This window comes from Siniperca chuatsi, linkage group LG7 (assembly GCF_020085105.1).
Source record: "Siniperca chuatsi isolate FFG_IHB_CAS linkage group LG7, ASM2008510v1, whole genome shotgun sequence".
Lineage (NCBI taxonomy): Eukaryota > Metazoa > Chordata > Actinopteri > Centrarchiformes > Sinipercidae > Siniperca > Siniperca chuatsi.
This window is the reverse complement of record NC_058048.1, coordinates 14468067-14491194: the sequence shown is the minus strand read 5'-3', so window position 1 is coordinate 14491194 and position 23128 is coordinate 14468067. Positions and strand designations below refer to the sequence as shown.

At 40.0% G+C, this 23128-nt stretch overlaps 1 protein-coding gene across 3 annotated transcripts in view; it reads left to right on the top strand.

Moving 5' to 3' along the window:
• pdgfd (platelet derived growth factor d) overlaps positions 1–23128 on the top strand; it is a 55408-nt gene that overhangs the window by 7908 nt on the left and 24372 nt on the right. For 2 of the 3 annotated variants that reach the window (XM_044203559.1, XM_044203560.1), the window contains exons 2-3: positions 20405–20594; positions 22136–22313. In XM_044203559.1, the coding sequence (XP_044059494.1) occupies positions 20405–20594; positions 22136–22313 (368 nt within the window). Of the gene's footprint in view, positions 1–20383; positions 20595–22135; positions 22314–23128 lie in introns of all 3 variants that reach the window. The other variant, XM_044203558.1, reaches the window with a different exon arrangement.

Sequence of the window (23128 nt, the reverse complement as noted above, 5' to 3'; positions counted from 1 at the left end):
TGCTCTATGACAGATATCGCAGTGTAATGTAACTGAGTGTTTGCTTACTTTGTGATTACTCTGTATCTACTTACATTATATAGCCTTGCTTTAAAGGACCAGTGTGTAATATTTAGGGGGATCTATTGGCAGAAATGGAATATAATTTTCATAAGTATATTTTCATTAGTGTTTAATTACCTGGAAATAAGAATCGCTGTGTTTTTGTTACCTTAGAATAAGCCCTTTATCTATAGAGGGAGAGGGTCCTCTTCCACGGAGCTCACCATGTTTCATCGCCATGTTTCTACAGTAGCCCAGAACGGACAAACCAAACACTGGCTTTAGAGGGTGTTTTTCGCCAGTTTTGCCAGGGGAGGGGTTATCAGTTGGTTGTAATCTGCAACCTCACCAGTAGATGCCACTAAATCCTGTACACTGCTGCTTTAACTAACAACTCTTTCAGTTACTTGTTAATGAAAACTTGTTGTGATTTCTGATTTTAAGAATTATTTATCTCCACTTCTGTTTTGGCTATAAACCTTAAAGCTCTTCTGAAATTGGGGACACAGTATACTGTAGAGGAGAATTAGAGAGCAGGCATGAAAGAAAAGGAGAGGCAGACAGATGTTTAAGCCTTGCAGTCAGTCTTGTATCTGAGCCATCTGACTGGCACAGTGGATGCAGATAACAGAAGACCAGGAAAATGAGACGGAAAGAAAGAAGGAGGTGGAGGGTGCATGGAAGGAGAGACAGGATAAGAGAGATGCAAGGAGCAAACGAAGAAAGAAAGTGATTAGGGCAGTGGATGAAAGAGAAGAAAAGATTAAATGAGGAACATGAAGAGAATAAAGATGGCAAAGAAGGAGTTGTTGGAGGGGATGATGGCAGAGAGCTCGGAAGAGAGAGAGGGAAAGGGGAATTAATGAACAGAACTGGAAAAAGTGGGAGAATAAACAAGTGGAAAGTTATAATTGAAGGGTAGATGAGAGGTTGAACAGGGTAAAGCAGAGAGGAAGCGCTGAAGGAGAGCGATGGTGTAGTCTACCAAGATATGAGTTTCATAAAAATAGCTGACAAGCAGGTGAAAGAAAAAGCCAGGGAGAGGGGGACAGAGAGGAGAGGGGGGATAAAATGAGACAAACTGAATGAGAGTGATGAATATGAAAAGAGAGTAGAGGTGTGAAAAGAGTGATAGAGAGTGCATGACATCACAAAAGAGTAATGGGAGTGGGAGGGAGTGTGCTGAATAAGCAGTGAAAGTGAAAAAACAAGAGATTGAGGGATAACAAGAGCATAGAAGGAGAGAAAAGTTTGAGGGGGTTTGTGAACACACAGGGAGGCACCCCCAGTAGTGAGAGGAAGACTGATGAATAAGAATGAAGAATAATAAGGGGAGGAAAATAGAGTGCTCAAAGTAGAGTGTAGTGTAAAGGATGTAGATTAGCAGGGTATGAGCTTCTCCCACAGCGTTGTGTCTCAGTCCTTGACAAACAAAGGTAATGTGACTCAACAGTAAATGCATGAGAAAACTGCTGATCCATTTGTGCGAGCATGTTAGAGATATAGAGACAGACAAAGAGAAGGGTGGTGTTTGTTTGTGTATTTGGGGATGGATGGTGGTGTAGAAACTGTGTGTATTTGAGTGTGCAAAACAAAGTGCAGTAACATCCTCTGACCTACAGCAGAGGTCTGTATTAATACAAATACTCTCCGCTTCACTTAAACAATTTAAACATTATATTGTACAAAGTGATTTACTTTTATAAATTTACTTAAAATGTTTTTAATGTAAAATTTATTTCAAAAACTACTCAGCTGTATAAGAGACTTTCAGTTCAGCAGTGGGTTAAAATGTATCCAACAGTTTATATATACACAGTTTAACCCAGATCACTCAAATAAAGCGATAGCAATAGCAACATTAGTCTTAGTCATGTGTTGGACCACCACGAGTCACGCGTCTAGTAAAATACTACATTACACTTCGTATTTACACAAATAACTCTAGTGTATAACAATGCCTCTGTAGTTGCAGCTGTTGTGTTAATTACATTGATACCCCCTCAGGCAAGGTGTTGCATTGAAACTCTACAGGGATTGTGAGGGAAATTGAAAGGATCTCTAATGCAGCTATTTGGCAGTTATATCCGCCAGGCGTAAGCTTGGAGGGGATCATGTGTTTGGTCGTGTGTGTGTGTGTGTTTGCATGTGTGTATCTATCCATCTAATCTCACATACTACTGGACCCAACAGCCTAATATTTTTTGTGCACATTTATGACTGTATGCTCAAGGACCTCTCGTGGTTGCGGCGATTCACAATTTTTGAAAAACCTATTTTATTGACTGCTCTGTTTTATAGCACCATTGACTGCTGACTCCTCACTCCTTTTAACTGGCTGGTAGAGTAAGTACATTAGTTACGTAAGTTATTTAAGTTGGATGATAATAGAAAGCCTGCTGATCTGAATCGAGCTGTAGGCAAAGTATGCATATAAAAGCAAGGGATGGATGTACTATGCTCCATCAAAAGGCAGGGTGTTCATTTCCTGATTTGCAATTTTAACGTCCATGCAACAACCATCACAGGTTTCTCCCTCTAATGTAACGTTCCAGGTTCTGTGAGCAGCTCATGCGTTTCTCTGTTTTGTCATTGTAAATACAAAATATATATATTTATTTATTAGTTTCCTTAATCACTCAAAACAAGCAATGTGACATCATCCCTTTGGGCTCTGAGAACTTTTTTCTGACAATCGAAAAAACCGATAAACAGATGATGGAAATAATCATGAAGCTTGGGAGGTAGTTGAGACAGACAACACGAATGCACTGCTACACTCACACCTGACATACTCAACATACTGCAACATAAATCCAATGCAATAGGTCAGTGTATTTTGGCTGAGTGTTCTGTTCATTTTTTCCTGCCATTCCCGTTGCTGCACTGCTCACCTGAAAACTCTGCTGCCTTCACTAGGTGTTCATATGGTATTTTATAAGCCCTGCCTCCAACCATGCATCCACCTGTTCTGCTCTGAATCTAGGTTACCCTGGGAGAGAAATTACCATTGTCACTCCCCTTGAGGGGTGTGATGAGGTCAGAGCCTTGAGACCAAAAATTAACTCTGTACATAATAATCTGTGTGTTGACTGACTGAACCAAAGTCATCATACCAAAATAAGACGGTGTAGTCCCTCATTCGTCCAGGAGTGTTCTATCGTAGAAAAGGTTTCAGTCGTAGTCATCTGGACACTGTTTTCAGAATCAAGACGTTTCGGCTCCCATCCGGAAGTCATTCTCAATTGTGAAAAAATTGGACGGGAACTGGAAATTTAAGCTAATCTGAGTTACATAAGCCCTGCCCTCAGGAGGGAATCTGCCTGAGTATACTCAGACTGAAACCTTTTCTACGATATCATACCAAAATATAATTTTTAATACTTCGCCTTGTAATAGGACTCTTGTAGTCTTGCAATTGCAAGTGCAAATGCATTTCACACAACAGGTCAGTCAGTACAACTAAAAACGTGCGCCTCCCAAGTATTTTGAGGGGCCAGCATAACACAAGTAGTGCTGAATTTAGCAATCAAGTCATTCTTTGTGTGTGGAGGATTATTTGTGGGTCCTGTTTGAGAGTGGAAGCTCTGTGAAATAGTACAGGAGGTATATCAATCAATCAATCAATCAATCAATCAAATTTTATTTATATAGGGGCACCCCGGTAGCTCATTTGGTAGAGCGTGCGAACCATGTACAAGTCCTTACCACAGCAGCCTGGGTTCAAATTCCAGCCCACGGCCCTTTGATGCATGTTTCTCTCATTCTCTCTCTCTCTCTGTCCCCCACATTTCCTGTGTCTCTTCAGTTGTTCCTATCAAATAAGGGCTACAAAAGTGGCTGGCAGTCATTAATTTTCAATGGGAGCTGGTGACAAGAGGCATCCGACGTCGTGGCAGCAGCGAACAGCGCGATGCCAGCGACCAGAGCGACGAGTTGAAGTTGAGCGAAGCTGAACTATATGCAAATTAGCAGCAACCAATTGCAGATCTGGATTTTCTTCCCCCTGTTAATGTCTCCCTATGTACTGAAGTTCCTAGAAAATATTTGTCCCATACTGATAATGGAGGAGAAACTGATTGTTGCGGTCGCCAGTTTCCTGGGAAACTAGGGCTGGCAGCAAGCAGCCAGTGACCAGACTGCCCAGCGGCACTCATGAAGCTTCTGGTGTGAGTACATATCTTAAACCATGACCATTTAGTGATTTGTAAACTATATTGTAAAATATAAACAAGAGTTTTTATGTTTTCTCAAGAAAAACACCAAGGAATCAAATCTTTCAAATTTTTTCAATATGTGCTAAAACTTTAAAGTACAAGATACAGATCCTGAAAAAAATGGTATGATGCCAGCAGGTTTCTACTACCAGGGCTAAGTGAGGGTGAGAACATGACAAATTTCAGAAGTGACACTGCAGAAAGATGAGAACAGGAGCTGCTCTCACCCCAGGGGATTCGTCCCTGCTGAAGGAAAGAGATAAACACTGTGTATTTATGTTGTGTGTTTTATGTGTGTGTGTGTGTGTGTGTGTGTGTGTGTATCTGAGAGAGAGAGAGAGAGAGAGAGAGAAATCCTCTAGTGCACTGTGAGAGCTATGTCTTTGTTACTCTGACAATGGAGCTCTGACACAAATGAAAAAGATTATTTTTTTCCTCCTCTGTCAAACACTTTTATCTTTCCCTCTCCAACTGTCAGCATTTCTCCCCATATTTCCCTCACTCTCTCTGATTCTCCATTTGTGTATCTCAGCATTTCTCCCGCTGTCTCTCTCCCTCTTTCTCTGTCTCCTCTTGTCTTCATTAGCTTCCCCTCTCCTGTTTTCATTTCATCATTTACTCTCTGAATTTATCTGGGCCGCAGAGAGTGAGGAAGGGAGAGCTGCAAGTGTAGAGAATACAAATACTGAGGAGAGAGAGAAATTGGGATAGGGGACATGGATAGGAGCACAGAAGAAAAGGGAACAGGCATTGTTAGTGGGATATCAGAGGGGGAAAATGAGAGAGAAGCAGAAAGAAAAGTTAACACGCAGAAAAAGAAGCAGAAGAGAGAAATAATACAAAAGGAGAAGGGGAAAGAAATGGCAGGAGGATGGTGTTATGTGCTACTGTGGAGCCTGCCGCAGGATAAGTGATCCCAGTGGTAGATAGAAGGTCAGATACACACTGACAGGCAGACCGCTGCTTAACCCTGCACTCTGACCACACACACATGCACACGCGCTCAGTCACACGCTTCCTGATACACACATGCATACACAAACGTACACTTACAGACAGCTGATGTGAGGCAAACAGACTGAAAGCAGGATGGCTGTCAAAACATCAACATCTGCTCAGCATCACACACAACGCTCAGAGCAAACACAGACACACACACACACACACACACACACACACACACACACATACATCTAGCAAACAGCATCTAAGCAGCCCTTAGAGGGATCAAGGCTGATATTTGATAAACTTGTGCTACCACAGCTGGGGCTTAGCTTAAACACACACACTCTTAAATGCACTCACAGACACACACACAGCCCAGCAACAGCCGGCAGTTTTTCATAAAGTTATATGTTGAAACATAGTCATGAAAACTGAATCTGTGTGCTGTTATTACATTAGATGTTTATTGTATCATGACTGTATGTAAATGGCCTTTAGATGTGTGTTTTATTCCGTGCGCGTATTTACGTGAATATCAATGCATGTGTGTGTGTGTGTGTGAATGCAGGGCTAATTGATTGTCCTCGTCAGCCCTGCTGTTCAGACTGCAGTAGCTGTCAGCAGGAGCCAACTGCTACTCTAACAAGCCTTACAAACACACACACTTTCATACTCTCTCATAAACACACACGCACACACACACACACATTATCACATTAGCCCTTAATGTAGAAACAGATGCACTTAAATGTACACACACACACACACACACACACACACACGCACGCACATACTGTAGAGGCAGCACAAGAAATCCATAAAATGCATGTGGTGTGATTGTGCCTAAGCTGGTATTCTTGACATTTGCCAGTTTGAATGACAGACGTTAGAAACATCTGAAGAATCCCCTGGCATTTCTTGATACGTGACAAGTATAACAAAGGCCCAGCCCTTAATCCAACCTTAAGCCAGAGCCAGAATTTCTACAAAACAGAAATTCACCCTCTGTTTGATTTACAGGAACAGCGATCAGTGGTTTGGGCTGCTCCAAATTCGGAAACAGTATGGCTGATGATTCACATTCTTAATAGTACAGATACAGTATCGCACAAAGAGATAACATGGAAGATAATGCACACACCGTGCAACACTCTGCATCAAGCCACACATACTGTACAGACACACACACACAGGGAGGATATTGCTGATGAAGTGTTGGTAAATACACTCCATCACAGTGTAGGAGGTTACACAGGGACAAGCCTCCCTCATCCCTCATCCTTAGCTTCTCTCTATCCAGCCCCTCCCTCAAACCCTCCTCACAATCTGTTGTTACAACTTGAGCTGGCTTCCCACACCCACCTGCTTTCTCCTCTCTTGCTTTCTCTCCTACTTGCAGTCATGGATTTCTCTTATCTATCACTCCTTTTCTCTCCTCTCTTCCTCCTCTTTTCTCCATGCCTTCCTGTTCTCCTCTCTGTCTCTCTTCTTCTTGTCCCCTTTTCTTATCAATTTTTTCTAGGAAATTGTTTTTCATCCTCCTCATTTAGCGAGATGGAGCTTTCTGTCAGACGTTGTCCTTTGACTCATCCTCCATCCTTCTGTTTGTGCAACACTGTAGCTGTGAATGTGTATGATGCAGCATGTGCACATGTATGCATGTGCAAGGCTGTGTGAGTTCTAAAGTAATGTGTGTATATCTCTGAGACTGAGTGAGAGTTTGTATAGCTTGCTGTGCAGCTGCATTTTTGTTTGTTATCCTACATTTTATTATGCATATGTCAGCATCTGTAACCAGCATAAATGTTCACATTTGGACAAAAACATGTGTGAAAATATATAAGTAAATTTAAAGTATATTAGTATTTCCTTTAGATAAGATCTTGTCACACATTTGACTGATAAACTGTTCTTTTATGGGTTGAGACAATACTCCTACTTCTTAAACAAAATACATTTTTTAAATGCTGACAGGGGCCATTTTTCTGCAGAATGAGTGCTTTTACTTTTGATACTTAAAGTACATTTTGCTGATAATAATTACATACTTTTACTTAAGTAAGGTTTTGAATGCAGGACTTTTATTTGTAGTTGAGTATTTTCACAGTGTGGTACTTTTACTCAAGTAAAGGATCTGAGTACTTCTTCCACCGCTGAGTAAAGCAGACAAATGTAAGCTAAGTGACTGATATAAATGAGGTTCTGTTGTACCTAATTGGTGTGCCATAATGCATTTCTATAAAGGCAAATGTGAAGACTATGAAAGATTCTTTAATCTACATTGATTATGCATTTCATCCCCATCCGCCGCCCTAAGGGATCAATGCCATTTTTGCACAGATAGGCTTCCTCCTACCTGTACAGCATGTGTGCAACTGTGCGACTGTGATCAGGGCGTTCCCGCAAAAGAGAGGCTTCCTCTCAGTGAAACTTCCCTGAATAAATAAAGATCAAAAAATGTTTAGAGTGCCCCAGGCTCTCTCTCTCTCTCTGCGTGCATGTGTCCAAGCACCCATGCATCTGCTTGTGGGTGCGTCCTCTGCATTTGTGTGTTACGGCTGCTAGAGCCACTCAGGCACTGTGTCTCCACTGACCTGTCCTCAGTGCTGACTCAGCAAGTGTTGGTGCCCTCTGCATTATTCAGCAAGCTTATTCAAGGTGTTAAACAGGAGCACATCACAGCAGAGAACGGGAGCATGCTAAGTGGACTGGCACAAGACAAGGAGAATGTAGAGTTGTTAGCTTAGCACGATACAGAGATTAGCTTGTAGAAACAAGACTAAAGCTGTGTCCCATTTCCATTCACACAAATTTCAACTTGGATTTGAGAATGTAGTGTGTTCACACTGACAAAGATGTTAGTATGCATACTACATTTGCTTGATTTTTGAGTGTTGGATGTGTTGATGAACACTATCGTCCCACAATGCAACACATAAGAAATAGAGTAGATTTTCACAGTTTTAAAAAAAACATGAATTAAAGATGCTCCAGGTATGTCATGCAATATAAAAGTACCAGAATGCTTTGGAAAATATGGCAGTAATGTGAGGTGGAATTGATTTGTGACCTAAACATGCAAATCCCTGGTGCTTTAATTGCAGATAGAAAAGTGTGAAAATTATTTCTGTGTGTGGGATGAGAGAGGCATGTACATTTTTACGCTGTTGGTTTCCACCGCAGAGGATACTAAGACAATTAAAGTAATTTAATCTATTCTCAAGTTGTTTACAACACATAACATTGACATGTGCGTTAATAAATACTCACAGTTACATATCCATGTGCTGAAAAGGTTGAGGAATGGATGTTATCTTTTCAACTTTTCAAATACAGATTTTCCACCCTAGTTGGCAGAGTGCAGCTCATCCCTCTTCTTTGTACCCATTAGGCTAATTTGTCCCCATCAACAGGTGTTGAGTCATAGATGCCTGAGAGGAGCTCGTAAAAGCTAAGTGGATGCTAATGCTAATCAAAGGCCCAAAAGGACCATTGAGAATCACTGGTGAAGATGTAAGGACCAGCTAAAAAGCTCCAGTACCAAAGGAAATTTTAAATGCATTGTGAGTCACAGCTTTCCAGTGATGTCTGTCTTCTTTGATTTTGACTTTGAAATAGATGACAAAAACAAAGCAATGGTGAATTTGCACAAATCGGTGCACATCACACTTACACAAACATGCACATAACTTCACAGATGCACACAAAGCAGTTATTATCTTTGCTTATTTATGAGTGTAACTCAGACATGCTCTTTGGTGTAGCTTACACAGTGTTTGATGTGTTGAGGTATCTTGGGACTTTGTGGACTTTCCTTGTCACAGTACAGTAGGTGCAGCAATGTTTCCCTCTCTATCTTTCCACTGCCTCTACTCCCTCTTTCTTTATCCGTTCTGTCTTTACATTTATTTCCTCTCCCTGTTTCCCTTTCACTCTCTTCTTCTGTGTCCTTACCTCCTTCAATCACTGTCTCCCCTTGATTCTCTCTCACTCATCCCACTGTCCTTCATCTCTGCTTTGCCTCAGTCTTGATCCTCAACCTTTCTTTCCCTTCATTTTGTCCTTCTATGTATTTTTGTCTCTTTCTGCTTCCCCTCTTACTTATGTCCACTCTGAGTTGTGTGTAGTCTTTTTGAAGAGACTGGATGAGCTCAGTAATTGTCTCTGGCTGTTTGTCTAACCTTCTCTGTCCGTGTCACAGGACATGCCTTTGTGTCGGCTTCAAAGGAACATACACACTCTCACACACACAAATGCACTCACACAAAATCATCAAGATCCTTAAACAGAGGTATGTGCTCACCCAAACAACCACATAGCACACACACATCCTCTCACATGCTGACGTTCTCACACTGAAAACATCCACCCACACATACACACAGAGGGTGTGAACCCTCCTATGAGTGGAGAATAGAGCAAGCATCATCACCCTATGGTGTCCAGACGATGAGGAGTGACGGAAAGAGATCCAAAAGCAGAGAAAGAGAGAGATTGGGAGAAATGGGTGGATGAATGGATGGGTGTCTACCTAATTTCTGTAGGTTTACTGCAAGAGAGAACACAAGAGAGAGTGTGTGCATATTGCATGTATATACTGTGAACTTGGTTTTATTTGCTTCTGAGTTTTTTGCGTGTGGAAAGTCAAATGTGTGTGCTTGAAGGTGTCAGTGTGCGTCATCAATATCTAGTATACAGTTTTGTCACTGGAGCACCAATATTTTCCAAAAGCTTCGAAATAGAAGGTTCTATATGGTAATGTTGCCAGGCAACCAATACATTTCTAAGCAGATGTTTCAAGCCAAACCTTAATACGTTAAACAGTTAGACAAGTTAGATAATTGGAAGTGGATAGAAAAAGTTATACATTTTAAAGTCGAACTAAAATTGGAACTCCCCTCACTTTTCATATAAGGGAATCTAAATTATGATGATACTGCAGCTATTGTGCATATTATTCATTTTTTCAAAAGAGGATAAAGCTGTTTTTGGACATACTATTGGAAACAGCTTCTTAGATTTAGGCCTCTGGGTGGGTGTTTCTCATGGTAGCGGCTGACTGACAGTAGAAGGCTGATGTTGCAAAGAGACGGTGCGCTACTGGCTGGAGCACGTCACAGCCCTGTGTAGCCTATGAATGTTGTTACAACACATTTTTTCCCCCTTTTTCAACAAGCACACAGCATTGGTTATGTACCATTTATCTCTTTACAACATTCAAGTTCACAACATACAACATTCGAGTTAGTGCGCATGCGCCAACGTGCATGCTGCCTGTTGCCGTAGCTGTCTCGTCGTCTTACTTTTTACTTCTAACTTTTAGCTTTCCTTTTTCTTCCAAACTTGAGTAACTTGTGTGTAAGTATAATTTAAACTTATTTATTGATATTGATATTTATTCATACCTCTATTACTGCTGTGCAATATCCTCCGTCTCATTATAATCTTAATAAGCTACACTTAACTTGACAGTTCATGCACTATTACCATATACCGAATTATTATCATCAAGTGGTAAACCCACTTTGTACTTCACACTTATTTTATACTCATACCCACTTGGTACTTAATTTATTTTCTGACCTGTATTATAGTGTATTATATTTTTTGCTTAGTACTTCTATTCCTGTGTGCACTGATGTGATAGTGCGCTGCTGTAACAAAAGAGTTTCCCCTGGTGGATCAATAAAGTATTTCTGATTATGATTCTGAACACTCATTTGTATGGTTAAGTTTGTATTCTACTCGGGAAGTGGAAACTAGTTAGCCTAGCTTGCTATCGTTAGCATGGCTTCCCACAAGATGGTACTTCTTGGTCATCAACACCTGTTGAATCATCAGCAGCTCCAGCACAGCTCAGTGTTGTGTTCGTCCCACATTAAACAAAGGAGGGTGGTCGGTGCCATGCCATTGTTTCAATGGCCCATTATTCCAAAACCCTATTGGTCTGAAAAATGTCCCTTTGGACTGAAAGTCCATTTGTCTGACAGCTTGTTATCCCGAAAACAAACGCTCATTTCCCCCGAAAATACACACTCTCTCTGCAGTGGCTGTTAGTTCAGTGACTGCCGGCCCTGTCCATGGTGCTGAATTGGCGGGGTTTTGCCCTTAATAGGCTATCTTTCTGGCCTTACAACAAACATTGCAAGCAATTTTACTGTCACAGCCAAATTTCTCATGTCGAAAAAAACATGAGTTTTACCTCAGTTTTACCTCAGTTGGTGAGCGCCCCCAATACTATATATATATATATATATATATATATATATATATATATATATATATATATATATATATATATATATATATATATATATATATATATATTTAGCAAAAATGACTCTTAAAACATTTTCTGTTGTTTGATGCTCATCCACTATTTTAAGGAAGGACTGAGATGGAATGAATATTTGGTTTATATCTGTAATTCATATGAAAATCCATATTCATGTTATCCTATGACACTTTTCTGACCACAACTCTGTGGCCATCAAGCTAATGCAGCAGCTCTGTTGTGTCCAACTGAAGGGACATAATGCATGTATTGTGTTCCTTTCTATAATTATATATAGGCCTGCTGTCCTCTATAATTCATGGATATGTACACCCCAGCTCCCTCGGTACATATGTAACTCCAGGAGAATGCCTATGTGGCCTGCAGGTCCCTCCTGTCTATATTCTGCCTTCCTCTCCATGCCATCGCTCCACTTCAGCATGCCAATTCCCCACACTGACTTAAAAAAAAAAACATGGAGTTTCTTTGTATGAAGAAAGTGATGGCAGTTAATTGGTTTTAGCAGCAAAGGTGGGGCTGCACCAAAATGATAATCTGGAAGAAACAAATAAGATATCAGACAGATGAAGAGAGATACAGCAGTGATGCACTATGTTTTCGGACCATTTTGAATTAATTAATATTTCACACCTCTGGGAGACCAAGGTTTGACTTGGTCCCTGAGGCGTGAAATATTTTAAAATGTGAGAATGTATATCAAGTGTCCATTTGCGTAAACTAAGAAGAAAGAAAAATTTGAGCTTCAGTGTTTCTGTCAGGGTCAAAAAGAGAGGGAAACAGAGGTAGAGAAGATGGTGCAGGATGGAGGGAACAGAGGAAGTAAAGAAGAGAGAGGAGGAGAAATGCAGGGCGAGAGCCGATGCTGACCAAAGCTGACACCCCTCGGCATGCAGTGTTCACCTCCAGGCTGTGTGTGTGTGCTCTATGCTTGTGTAGGCGTGACTGAGAAACAAGTGAGAATATTTAAAGCTGATTTGTCATGAGAGAGTGGCAAAACAGTGGAGCCAGCACAGGCTTTGATAAGCAGCACAGTGATGCGCACACACACACATGCAGGCCTTGAGCTAACATTTAGCCAGATGGAAAGGCTTTGGTTATTTCTCATGGGTGGAAATACTCTGAGGGTGCAAGTATAGCTCCCTGCATCAACAGCCAATACACACATATATATGCACACAAACACACACATACATACACAAACACACAAACACACATAAACACAGACACCCATATATAGTGACAAACAGATGCGTACATACAAAGCCACTGTACACACATAAACAGCCAATGACATAAACACACACACACGCACACACACACATTTATACACAAACACGCACAAGGACACACGTGGTCACAGTGTTTACCAGCAGTTTTGCTGCTAATGGGCAATGTTTTACACTCTGTTGCCAAACACAGATGAATAAACAATTCAGCAGATAACTGGGCATGACAGGAAATGGGTCTGTAATAGTAATAATAATAATAATAATAATGACAATAATAATAATGATAATAATATGATAGAGGAAAATAGTTTTTAAGCTACCGTATCTTTTTTTAGTCAAATATTTCTGTAGATTATTGGTTCATTCATGCCAAAGCCAAATTGGTGAGCCCTGTGGTTGAGCCAGTAACTGTCTTTAACATTCAAACTGATTGATTGATTGTTTTTTTTTTACTCCTTAATCCTGTCATTGAAATGCCCATACACTCTCTGTGTACTTATTTTTTACCCTTATACTTAAAGCAATAGTTCAACGTTTTGGGAAAAACACTTATTTGCTATCAGTTGCCAGGCAACCAGTGGAGACTCCAGGCAGTTACTGCTCCTAGCCAAGAAATAGTCCAGCACAAAATCCCTTGTAAAAAACGACAAATTGTCATTGTCGGTTTTTGTGCAGACAAAAACAAATGAGAGATATAACGAGTTAATTAGTGAGCTTTAGAGGTGTTGGTAGGTGGATTTTGTTACCTTTGTGCTAAGCAAAGCTAACCGGCTGCTGGCAGTATCCTTAGATTGAACGGGCAAATGTAAGAGTGGTATCAATATTCTCATTTTACTATCCACCAGAAAGCAAATAAGCGTATTTCGCAAATTGTCAAACTATTCCTTTCACAGTGATGCAAGGCAAGATCAGTTATGAAATTATTGGCACATCAAATCCCAATCCATAACAGTTTAAAACACCAATTTTTTTTAGATAGAAACTGGAAAATGCCACCAAGAACGAGAACAGCAACATTGCATTTCTCTGGGGAGTTTTTCACAACTGAAAGTGAATGTATTATATGTGTCCTGATAGCTAGTGTTGGGGCTTATGAAAATTCATTTTGAGAAGATAAAAGTCAGACAGGATATGTTAGACAGGGGCTGGCAGATGTAGGAAATGGGGTTGCCTTGTTATAGGTAATGTCCTGTGGGAGTGTGTCTCTGAGTGAGAATGCATCATATGCAAACTGTTACTCAAGAAAAATAGAGTTTGGTTTGCACACAATAAAGAATTGGATTAAAAAGGGGTGACGTTTAATATTAGACGAGGGTTTGCACACCTCTGACTTTACCAAGATCAATTTTAATTAAGAGAGAAAATAGGAAGTTTAATATATCATCTTCATTATCACTTATTTTCTTGTGACTTCAGTACTTTTCCCCACAGAGCTATTTTTTGGTCTGTGATGCACACTGGTTGCTGGGTGATCAGAGTGTGATTGGCACTTGGATCAGAAATAGATCTCAGAGGCATGAAGAACATCACACCCTGGCACTGGAGGTGGGAGAGCCAAGTTTAATTAGTGAGAATTTACCCACAGACATCCTGGCACACATGCATCCATGCAAATACACACATACGATCAAGAACTTGTTCTTGGAACCTGGCACATCCACAAACACACTTTAATAGATCCCACGCACACACATAAGCACACATCACACAGTCACACAGCATCATTGTCACAGTTGCTCAAGTGACAGATCAGGACTCTGAAATGCTTAATTGCCAGTGTTAGACTGTGTGTGTGTGTGTGTGTGTGTGTGTGTGTGTTTAAATCTAGGGGTGTGAGTCAGACTGTCAGTGATATTATCAGCACTTTTGACATCATCTTATTTCCTGAGATTGCAGAACTTTAACTTTTTGCCAAGTTCAGAAGAGTTAAGTGTTATATGACTGGTTTAGAACACAGGTCCTGTAAATCACATGATTTAATGAGACTGATTCTCATTGTATGGCTTTGATGAGAAGCATTAGATAGCTTAATGTGCTATGAGCTTGTGTTGCAAAGGCTTATAAAATAGTGTCAAGAATACAACTGTAGTAAAGACTGATGAACCATGAAGACTGAAAGTAATTTTTTTTTAAGGTAATTTTTTTGGCCTTTTTGCCTTCATTGGATAGGAACAGCTGAAGAGAAACAGGAAAGGGGGGAGAGAAGTGATAACATGCAGCAAAGGCCCTGGACTGGACTCAAACCCAGGCCGCTGCGGTAAGGACTCAGCCTTAGTACATGGTGCGCGCACTCTGCCAGGTGAGCTACCAGGGCACCCAATGAAGACTAAAAGTTGCAGTACATTTAGAGTGGTATTTATACATGCTAGAGATATCTAGGACTGTTTATTCAATCCACCGCATCTCTTCCCCATGATTTCCGAGTATTAATTCTCACTCGAGCAGATGCGCCATCCCACTGCTGTAAAAAAATGTTTATCTAAAGATTTGTTATTAACTATTTAATAAAATATCTAAGAAATACATAATTAAAGACAAATTAGCCACAAAAAATGCCCGAAGTAAAACAAACAAAAAAATAAACAACAGCTTCAGCTTGATGCACAGAGAACTAAAACTGTTTTTTTTTTTTTTTGTCCTTCTGGCATTTCCCATTGTAAGAGACACAAACCAGATGCTGGAACATCAGGTGTAGCAGTAATAGTTACTGTTTACAGATCAGATTTGGATAATCAATGGCAATTTCATTTAATAGCACTTTGAGTATAACTGACAAGGAGACTGACTGAAGAAGAGAGTGGGCAAGTGAAAGAGACAAATTAAACTAAAACTTTATATGGTGCCATATTTAATGTCTTTACATGCATGGTTAAGACCAGTAATAACAGCCTCTTATAATTTCATGTATTTCATTTATCCTGTGCCCATCCTGTGATGATATAGTTTGGACAGTGACACTTTTTTTGTGTATTGGCCCTGTACTCCAGCAAATTCGACTATGAGGTTGGAGTGCTGACTTTGCTTACTTGAGGGTGTTTACGTCCACGCCAAATAAACAAGTGTAGCATTCGTAGCCCTTTTTATACAAAGTCCCCGAATTTTAAGGATACAAAATACCGGTACATAAATTGGACACATATAAAGTAACTATACTTATATTGTCAGCGATTGTCTGAGGTCTATGATCCACAGACATTAACAAATATGTGGTGTCTTCCCTGGTGATGCCTGTACTACAGCAATCTTCACTGCTTGCTTGTTTAAGGGTTTTTTTGCCTTCAGTCTGGCCTTCAGGTGTGAAATACATGCTCAGGTGGATTGAGATGACTGACATGACCAGTTAGGTACATTCAACTGTTTCACTTGCTTGTATGTTAATGTAATGTATGTTAATTTTCCTACTGTTTTGTCCTATAAAATGGACCCTGTTCCATTTCAAGTCCAATGTGGTGTATTACAGAGCTAAACAAAAAACCTGGCCCTGATTCCATTTTAGCCTTTTAACCCAAAATCATATCCTTACATTCTTTTGCAAAACAGGCAGATGAAATGTAGCTGTCAGTTTCCAGCATTGGTAAATTCTCTACATTGGGTCTTAAACAGAAAGCTCTTTTCTTATCATTGTATCATTTGCATGAATGTGCAATGGTGTCATTGACATCACTGCATGATTTATAGTAAGGTCAGTGGTGTGACTGTGAAACTGCATCCAAAAGAGCCAGGTGCTGCATGAACAAATTTACATATTTTCTCATTTTACTGTCTTCATTCTTCTTAATGCTTTCTGTCTCTAGCCCACTCTCCTCTCTCACACACACACACACACACACACACACACACACACACACACACACACACACACACACACACACACACACCTGTGAGCATGGGTGGAAACACAAAAATTCATGTGACAGTATATGCGCATTCATACATACACTTACAGTACAGCCATGCACAAACATGCTCAAACATACACACACAAAATGAGTGGTAGTAGACAGTTATGCAGTTGTGCACAATGGATCACCCTTTTTTTAGAAAATGTGCAGAAAATGATAAGCCCACCTACTGCATGTTTAGCCAATCAGCAACCAAAGCCAAAGGAATTTGGCAAGATTTAACCTACATGGCCACAAAACTTCCCCAGGACAAACAAATGTAAGAGATGTTGGGTGTGTCTCTTTCCCAGCTGGATAGATGAGTTTTAAGTGTCCAGGACAAAACAATAAAATATTACCAACATAAAGAGATCAAACCAAATTTAATAGAGACATCTGGAGTTTAGCTACTAAGCCAGTGCTGGCGTTCACAAGAGTTAGTTCACTGGAACATGGAACTCTCCTGTCCAGCTTCTCTGTCCACTGGTACACACAATAAAACAAATGTAAAAACAAGACAAAAATCTGTCTGTTGTTGCTTTGTTGCAGTTACACTTTTCCTGTTAATAATACAAGAGCAGAGACAGGAAACACTGAAAGTGAAGAATATTAGAAAGCTAATTACAGAAAGTTATATATCCTCTTTTTGCCTGCTCCCATTCAGGTACGTCAGAGGTCAGGATCAGCTACAAAGCAGCAGTCCTGTAAGAGGCTGTAAAGAATTTTGTATCTTTGTCAAATACTCTTCAGCAGATTTAATGCTGAAACACTGAGTGTGAATCCAGATCGTCCACTGAAACAATTTCTAAACCTCTATCTGCTCCCCTCTGATAATATACATATATATTACAACAATAACAGTACAATTCTAAATATGCAAACTTCACAAGCAAGATAATATCATATGATCTATGATGGATAGAAAGAAACTCATTAGCTCACTTACTGACAGGCTGCAATATCGTGGAGAAGGGCAACAGAGTTCAGAAAAAATGAAGCCGAATTAATGTTTGTGACACCAAATTCACACTAGAAGTATTCAGTAAGAGGAGCATAAGTTAATTTCTCAGCTTTTTTCCCCCTCTTTTTCTTACAATTTGAAGTAAGGTTACTCATCTTGCACTGGCTTGTGTGCACAGAAGGCTGAAGACAGTCATGTCTCCTTTGATATACACTTCTGTTTACCTGACAGCAAGTATCTTTGCATTGTTGAGAAAAACTAGGTAGAGGTTCTTGATATTTAACCCCATGTCCAAACCGCCTCCACACAGGCACCCAAGACCAATCAGCAGAGGCCACTATTGCCGTAACAACACTACCAGAGAACACTGATTGTAGCTTTTGATGGGATACCAGGCATATCTCAACTTATAGTTCTATGCTAGGTAAAGAGCTTTGAACAGTTCACAATGTTTAAAGTAGAATATATGATGTGATTTCAGTGTCTGCCTGTGGGCGTTGTTGTGGAGAACACACACATGCAATGTTGGCTTGAGACAAATGATGTACACTATAAAATAAACACTCCATATACAGAGAAATGATTATAGTCACATACACATAAACACAAATTTCCCCATGAATATACGTAAATAGTGACAGACACACAAGGTCACACAAACACACACAGAGCTCTGTTCCCCAGTGACCTTAGTGGGTGAAAGTTCCTGAGACATAAGCAATTTTATGACTGAATGGACCCACACAGTCAGGCTTCTGATCAGCAGAGTGGAAGAATTGCATTACAAACAAATTCAACACACCCACCCACACACACGCACATTCACACAAGCTCATAACTGAAAGTACACACACACACTTAGGTACAGTATTAATTGGCAGAGGATGTGACTCCTGAAGAACACCAAAAGACAGATGAGACAGAATTACTGATGAAGCAAAGAAGAGCGACATGAAGAGAGGGAGAGGGGGGGAGATGGGATAGGACAGGAAAAGGAATTAAAGGTTTGCAGTGAAGAGGTGGAGGAGAAGGCCAAAGCTTCATCATCATCTCCCAGGGGTGCAAGCTGTGGTGCCTCGAAAATGCATTCAGCTCTTTCTTGCGCGCAAAAACCACACACCCCTCAGAAAATAAAGCCCTGTCAGCCGACTTCAGCGCACAGCCTGACCTTAGAGCGTGTGTGTTTCTGTGTGTCAGTGTGTGTGCAAGGAATTTTTTCCTAATTTTCAGGAAGTCAGCAATAAAATGATTGGGACAATTAATGAGTTTTGTTGTGCAATATCAAAATTAGATTCATTGTTGAGTTGATTAATCAGGATTAGACATTCAGTGGGTGTGATTATGATGTTGATCAGTACTGATGAGCAATTATTAGACTTTAAACACGACTTTAGAAAGTACAATTATAGTTTATTGAAGTAGTCAATAAAGCAATAAAGCTAATAAGCAGAGCCCATGACAGATAATAGTTACTATATATATATATATATATATATATATATATACATACATACATTAAAGACAGACACTGTTATTTACACACACTTCTAAGCGTACTTAAACAAAACACATGTTTTACGTGCTACAGTACATACAGTACCATACACACTTTATTCCCTCTGTTGACAAGTGTATATTTTACTGCAACAGTTTTTAGCTCAGATTGACAGTAGTGATGTCAGTTTGTCCATCTGTTGGGTGTGATTCTTGGTCACCAGAGAGTTATTCCTAATGGTCTTGTTGAATCTCTAATTTCCCTTTGACCAACATGTTGGTCCATGGCCAGTTTTCCTCTCAAATTCGCTGTCGATATTCATGACCGTCAGAGAATGTATCTGAATACTGACCCCTTGACCTTTTCTCTAGAACCACCTTCAGGCCAAATTTTCCACTTGTACACGAGAAATATCAAAATCTAATGGGCGTGAAAAGGTCAGACTAGCACTTTGAAACAAGGACAGATATACAAACAGATCCACAACCAAGCATTCTTTAAAATTGGACTCTCACCTCCATAGAATCATGATAGAGGTGAGCCTGTAATTCATATGTTTTCTTTTCACACTATAAACTCTACAAACCATGCTACATAGGACATGGTTCAAGGAATAGTTCAGCACTTTTATTCACTTTCTTGCCAATAGCTCGATGAGACATACCGGTCTTATATCTGTCTGCAAATCTAAAGCTACCACCAGCACCTGGTTAGCTTAGCTTAGCATAATAACTGGAAACAGGGGGAAACAGCTAGCATGGCTCTGTCTGAATGTTAAAACATTCAATCTTGTTTGTTTAATCCGTTCAAAAAACTGTAAAGTGTAAAAATGAAAAAGTGTTTCATAAGTGGATTTTTTTTTTACCTTCAGACAGAGCTAGGTTAGCTGTTTCCAGTCTCCAAGCTAAGCTAACCAGGTGCTGGTGGTAGCTTTAGATTTGCAGACAGATATGAGATGAGGTATTATCCTCTAAATTAATAATTGGCAAGAAAGTGAATAAGCATATTTCAAAAAATGTTGAACTATTCCGTTAAAGTATGTCTTTACATATTAAGCTAAAAGCTTTATAAGTGCTGGATTTAAAGTACCTGTCTTTGCTGAGATCACGTCATCATTAGACTGAAATATCACTAATTGTATTGTTTGTATGGTTTTGTGCGTCTGTCTTTTGTATGTGTCTATTTGTGTCTATTTGTGCCATAAAAAGTTTTTGCATGTATATTTGCATTTGGTGTGCGTGTATCTGTGAACAAAGCTGCTTTGCTTATGTGTAGCTATAACTGGACTAACTAACTGATTAGTTGTAACCACTAACAGACAGCAATCGCCTCACCACAGACTTGTTCCGCAAAGAGGAAAACACCACAGTAACACCACTGGGTGGAGCCATCCACAGCCCCCGCTACCCCAACGCTTACCCCCGCAATCTGATGTTGTCATGGAAACTGCTGTCACCACCAGGGAGCCGCATACACCTGGAGTTTGACGGACACTTCGGCCTGGAGGAGGCTGAGAATGGAGTGTGCAGGTAAATACAAGATTCAGAAAGGGTGACATAAAATGCCTTTTGAAAAACAGACAAAAGGAGAGAAGGACAATATCTGAATGGGGGAAAGGAGGATAGCCTTGATGAATTACAAGCGGCTGTAAAGGGGAAAAGTCAGATGAAAGTAACGGTGATTAAAGAGCCAGCGTATGAGAGAAGAAAAGATGGAGAGGGCGGTTTGGAGTGACAAAGAGGAGAGCAAAAGTTTGAGTAGAAGTTTCAACTTGAAAAGACGTACAACAGCAACAGTAAAATATGTGAAAATGATTTGTTAATGTATGCACATTAGCACATCAACAATAAACTGATTGAAAGGATGTGAGAGAAAAGAATATAAAAAGGTATAGGGGGTGGAATCACTATGAAAGAGATGGATAGTTGAAGTTTACTTTCTTGGCAAGAAGTATGTCCTTGAGGGCTGAAGGGAGAAAATAGACTTTTTAATCCCCATATGCAATTCTTTGTTAGCACTTTGCTGAAAAGACAATGGGTAGCACCAAGAGGAGAAAGAGGGGGAGGAGATATTTGGAAAGGTAGGAAGAGGGAGAAAGTAGCTTTGCCTGGCTTTTCAAATCTTGTTTGTCACATTGACTGTTTGTGTATGTGTGTATCTGTGTGTGTGTTTGATTGATGGACTTACTAATTGACTGGGGCAATGATTGCTGGAATGGAAAGTGATCGAAAAACTTTCCCTGCAAAATACCTGCTGTCAAGTATTTTAGCTAATGATTTGAGAATACATCATTAATTTGTCTGAGTTTTGATCACTAGAGCTAAAGTATTTTTAGACTCAAAGATTAAGCTAAACTGTGTGTAAGAGTGTCAGAAGGAGCTAAATGTACACATTGTTGTTAAAGAAAAATTATTACAAATTGGGTCTTATTTTTGTAGTGCATGCCATAATTTTTATCAGTTATGGTAACACTATATTCACCAAAGCAGTCGCTGAGATCTGGAAACACAGAGATAACTAATTGCTCAAGTCTGACAGGGCAAAAAATTCAAGCAGACGATCAGAGAGGATGTAAATAAGGCAACACTTAGCCGGATTATTTAAACCACCTTAAGTTCGACATTTTTGCAATTATGGTTTATTGGCTTTCTTGCCAAGAGTTAGATGAGAAGATCGATACCACTTTCAAAACTGTTCAATATAAGCTTAGTTTACCATAAAAACTGGAAACAGCCAGAAACAGCTAGCCTGGCTCTGTCCAAAGATAACAAAATCCTTCTACCAGCACCTCTAAAGCTCACTAATTAACACGTTATATCTTGTTTGTTTAATCCATACCAAGACCAAATTGTAGTGAAGGCTAGCTCCCTAAAAGGAACAAAAAACAAAAATAAGACATAAGTTTATCACTGCTTTTCCTTCATTTGTGAGGACACATTCATCCATTCATATTTTTTTTCAGTTTCAAGGTCTCACTTTTTCTCTTCTTAACTATTTTTATCCTTCATCTTTCCCTCTTCCCTCCCATGCATTCATCTACCTCTCCATCGCTCTCTCTCTCCCACTCCAGGTATGACTTTGTTGAAGTGGAGGACCAATCAGAGACCAGCACTATAATTTGGGGTCGCTGGTGTGGGCAGAAGGCACCACCTAGTCTCAACTCCAAAACCAACTCTCTCAGAGTCACCTTCAAGTCTGATGATTACTTTGTTGCAAAGCCGGGATTCAAAGTCTACTACTCACTGCTGGTAAGACAAATATACTTTCACTCAGACAAATGCACACACTGTAACACACACACAGCTGACAATAAATCATGAGCTGTTATTTGGGACACAGCTTAAAGTTTTTTTGTTTTTTTTTGTAACAATGGGTTCAGCCAGAGTACCACTGCAATGCTTCAGGTAAAATGCTTCTTTCACTCTTTTACCTCCACTTGGCAATAAAAGAGTGAGATGGGATGATGGGGTAGATAGATAGATAGATAGATAGATAGATAGATAGATAGATAGATAGATAGATAGATAGATAGATAGATAGATAGATAGATAGATAGATAGATAGATAGATAGATAGATAGGAGAGGAAGGAGTAAGGGAGGAGGGAGGCTCTAGTAACACTGTCGGTAAAATGCCTAAATGTATTAGCCAACTGTTTTTTTTTCACATGTCCACTCAACAGCAGAGGAGAGATGGAGGGATAGGGGAAGGAGGGCAGGCGGGAGGATGAAAAAGGGTTCTCTTAAAGGCTGTCAAAGGAACGGATAAGGAGATTAGCTTTGTCATTTTGTCAGGAAGAGGAAAGAAGAAAGAGGGACTCTGATTTGAAGATGTTCTCCCACCCTATAATCAGAGGGGAAAGGGGAAGAGAAAGAGCAGCGGAGAGACAGCGAGGCATTTAAAGACGTTCCCTGGCTTCCTCTTTGAGTGCAGAGGAGAGAGAGGGGAAGAGACACAGCATCACAGACACGGTTGAACTAGAGGCATCGCTTATTATCTGAGAAAAAAGTGGTATGAGCACAGATGGAGTAAAGGGCACAGACAAAGAGAGAGAGAGAGAGAGT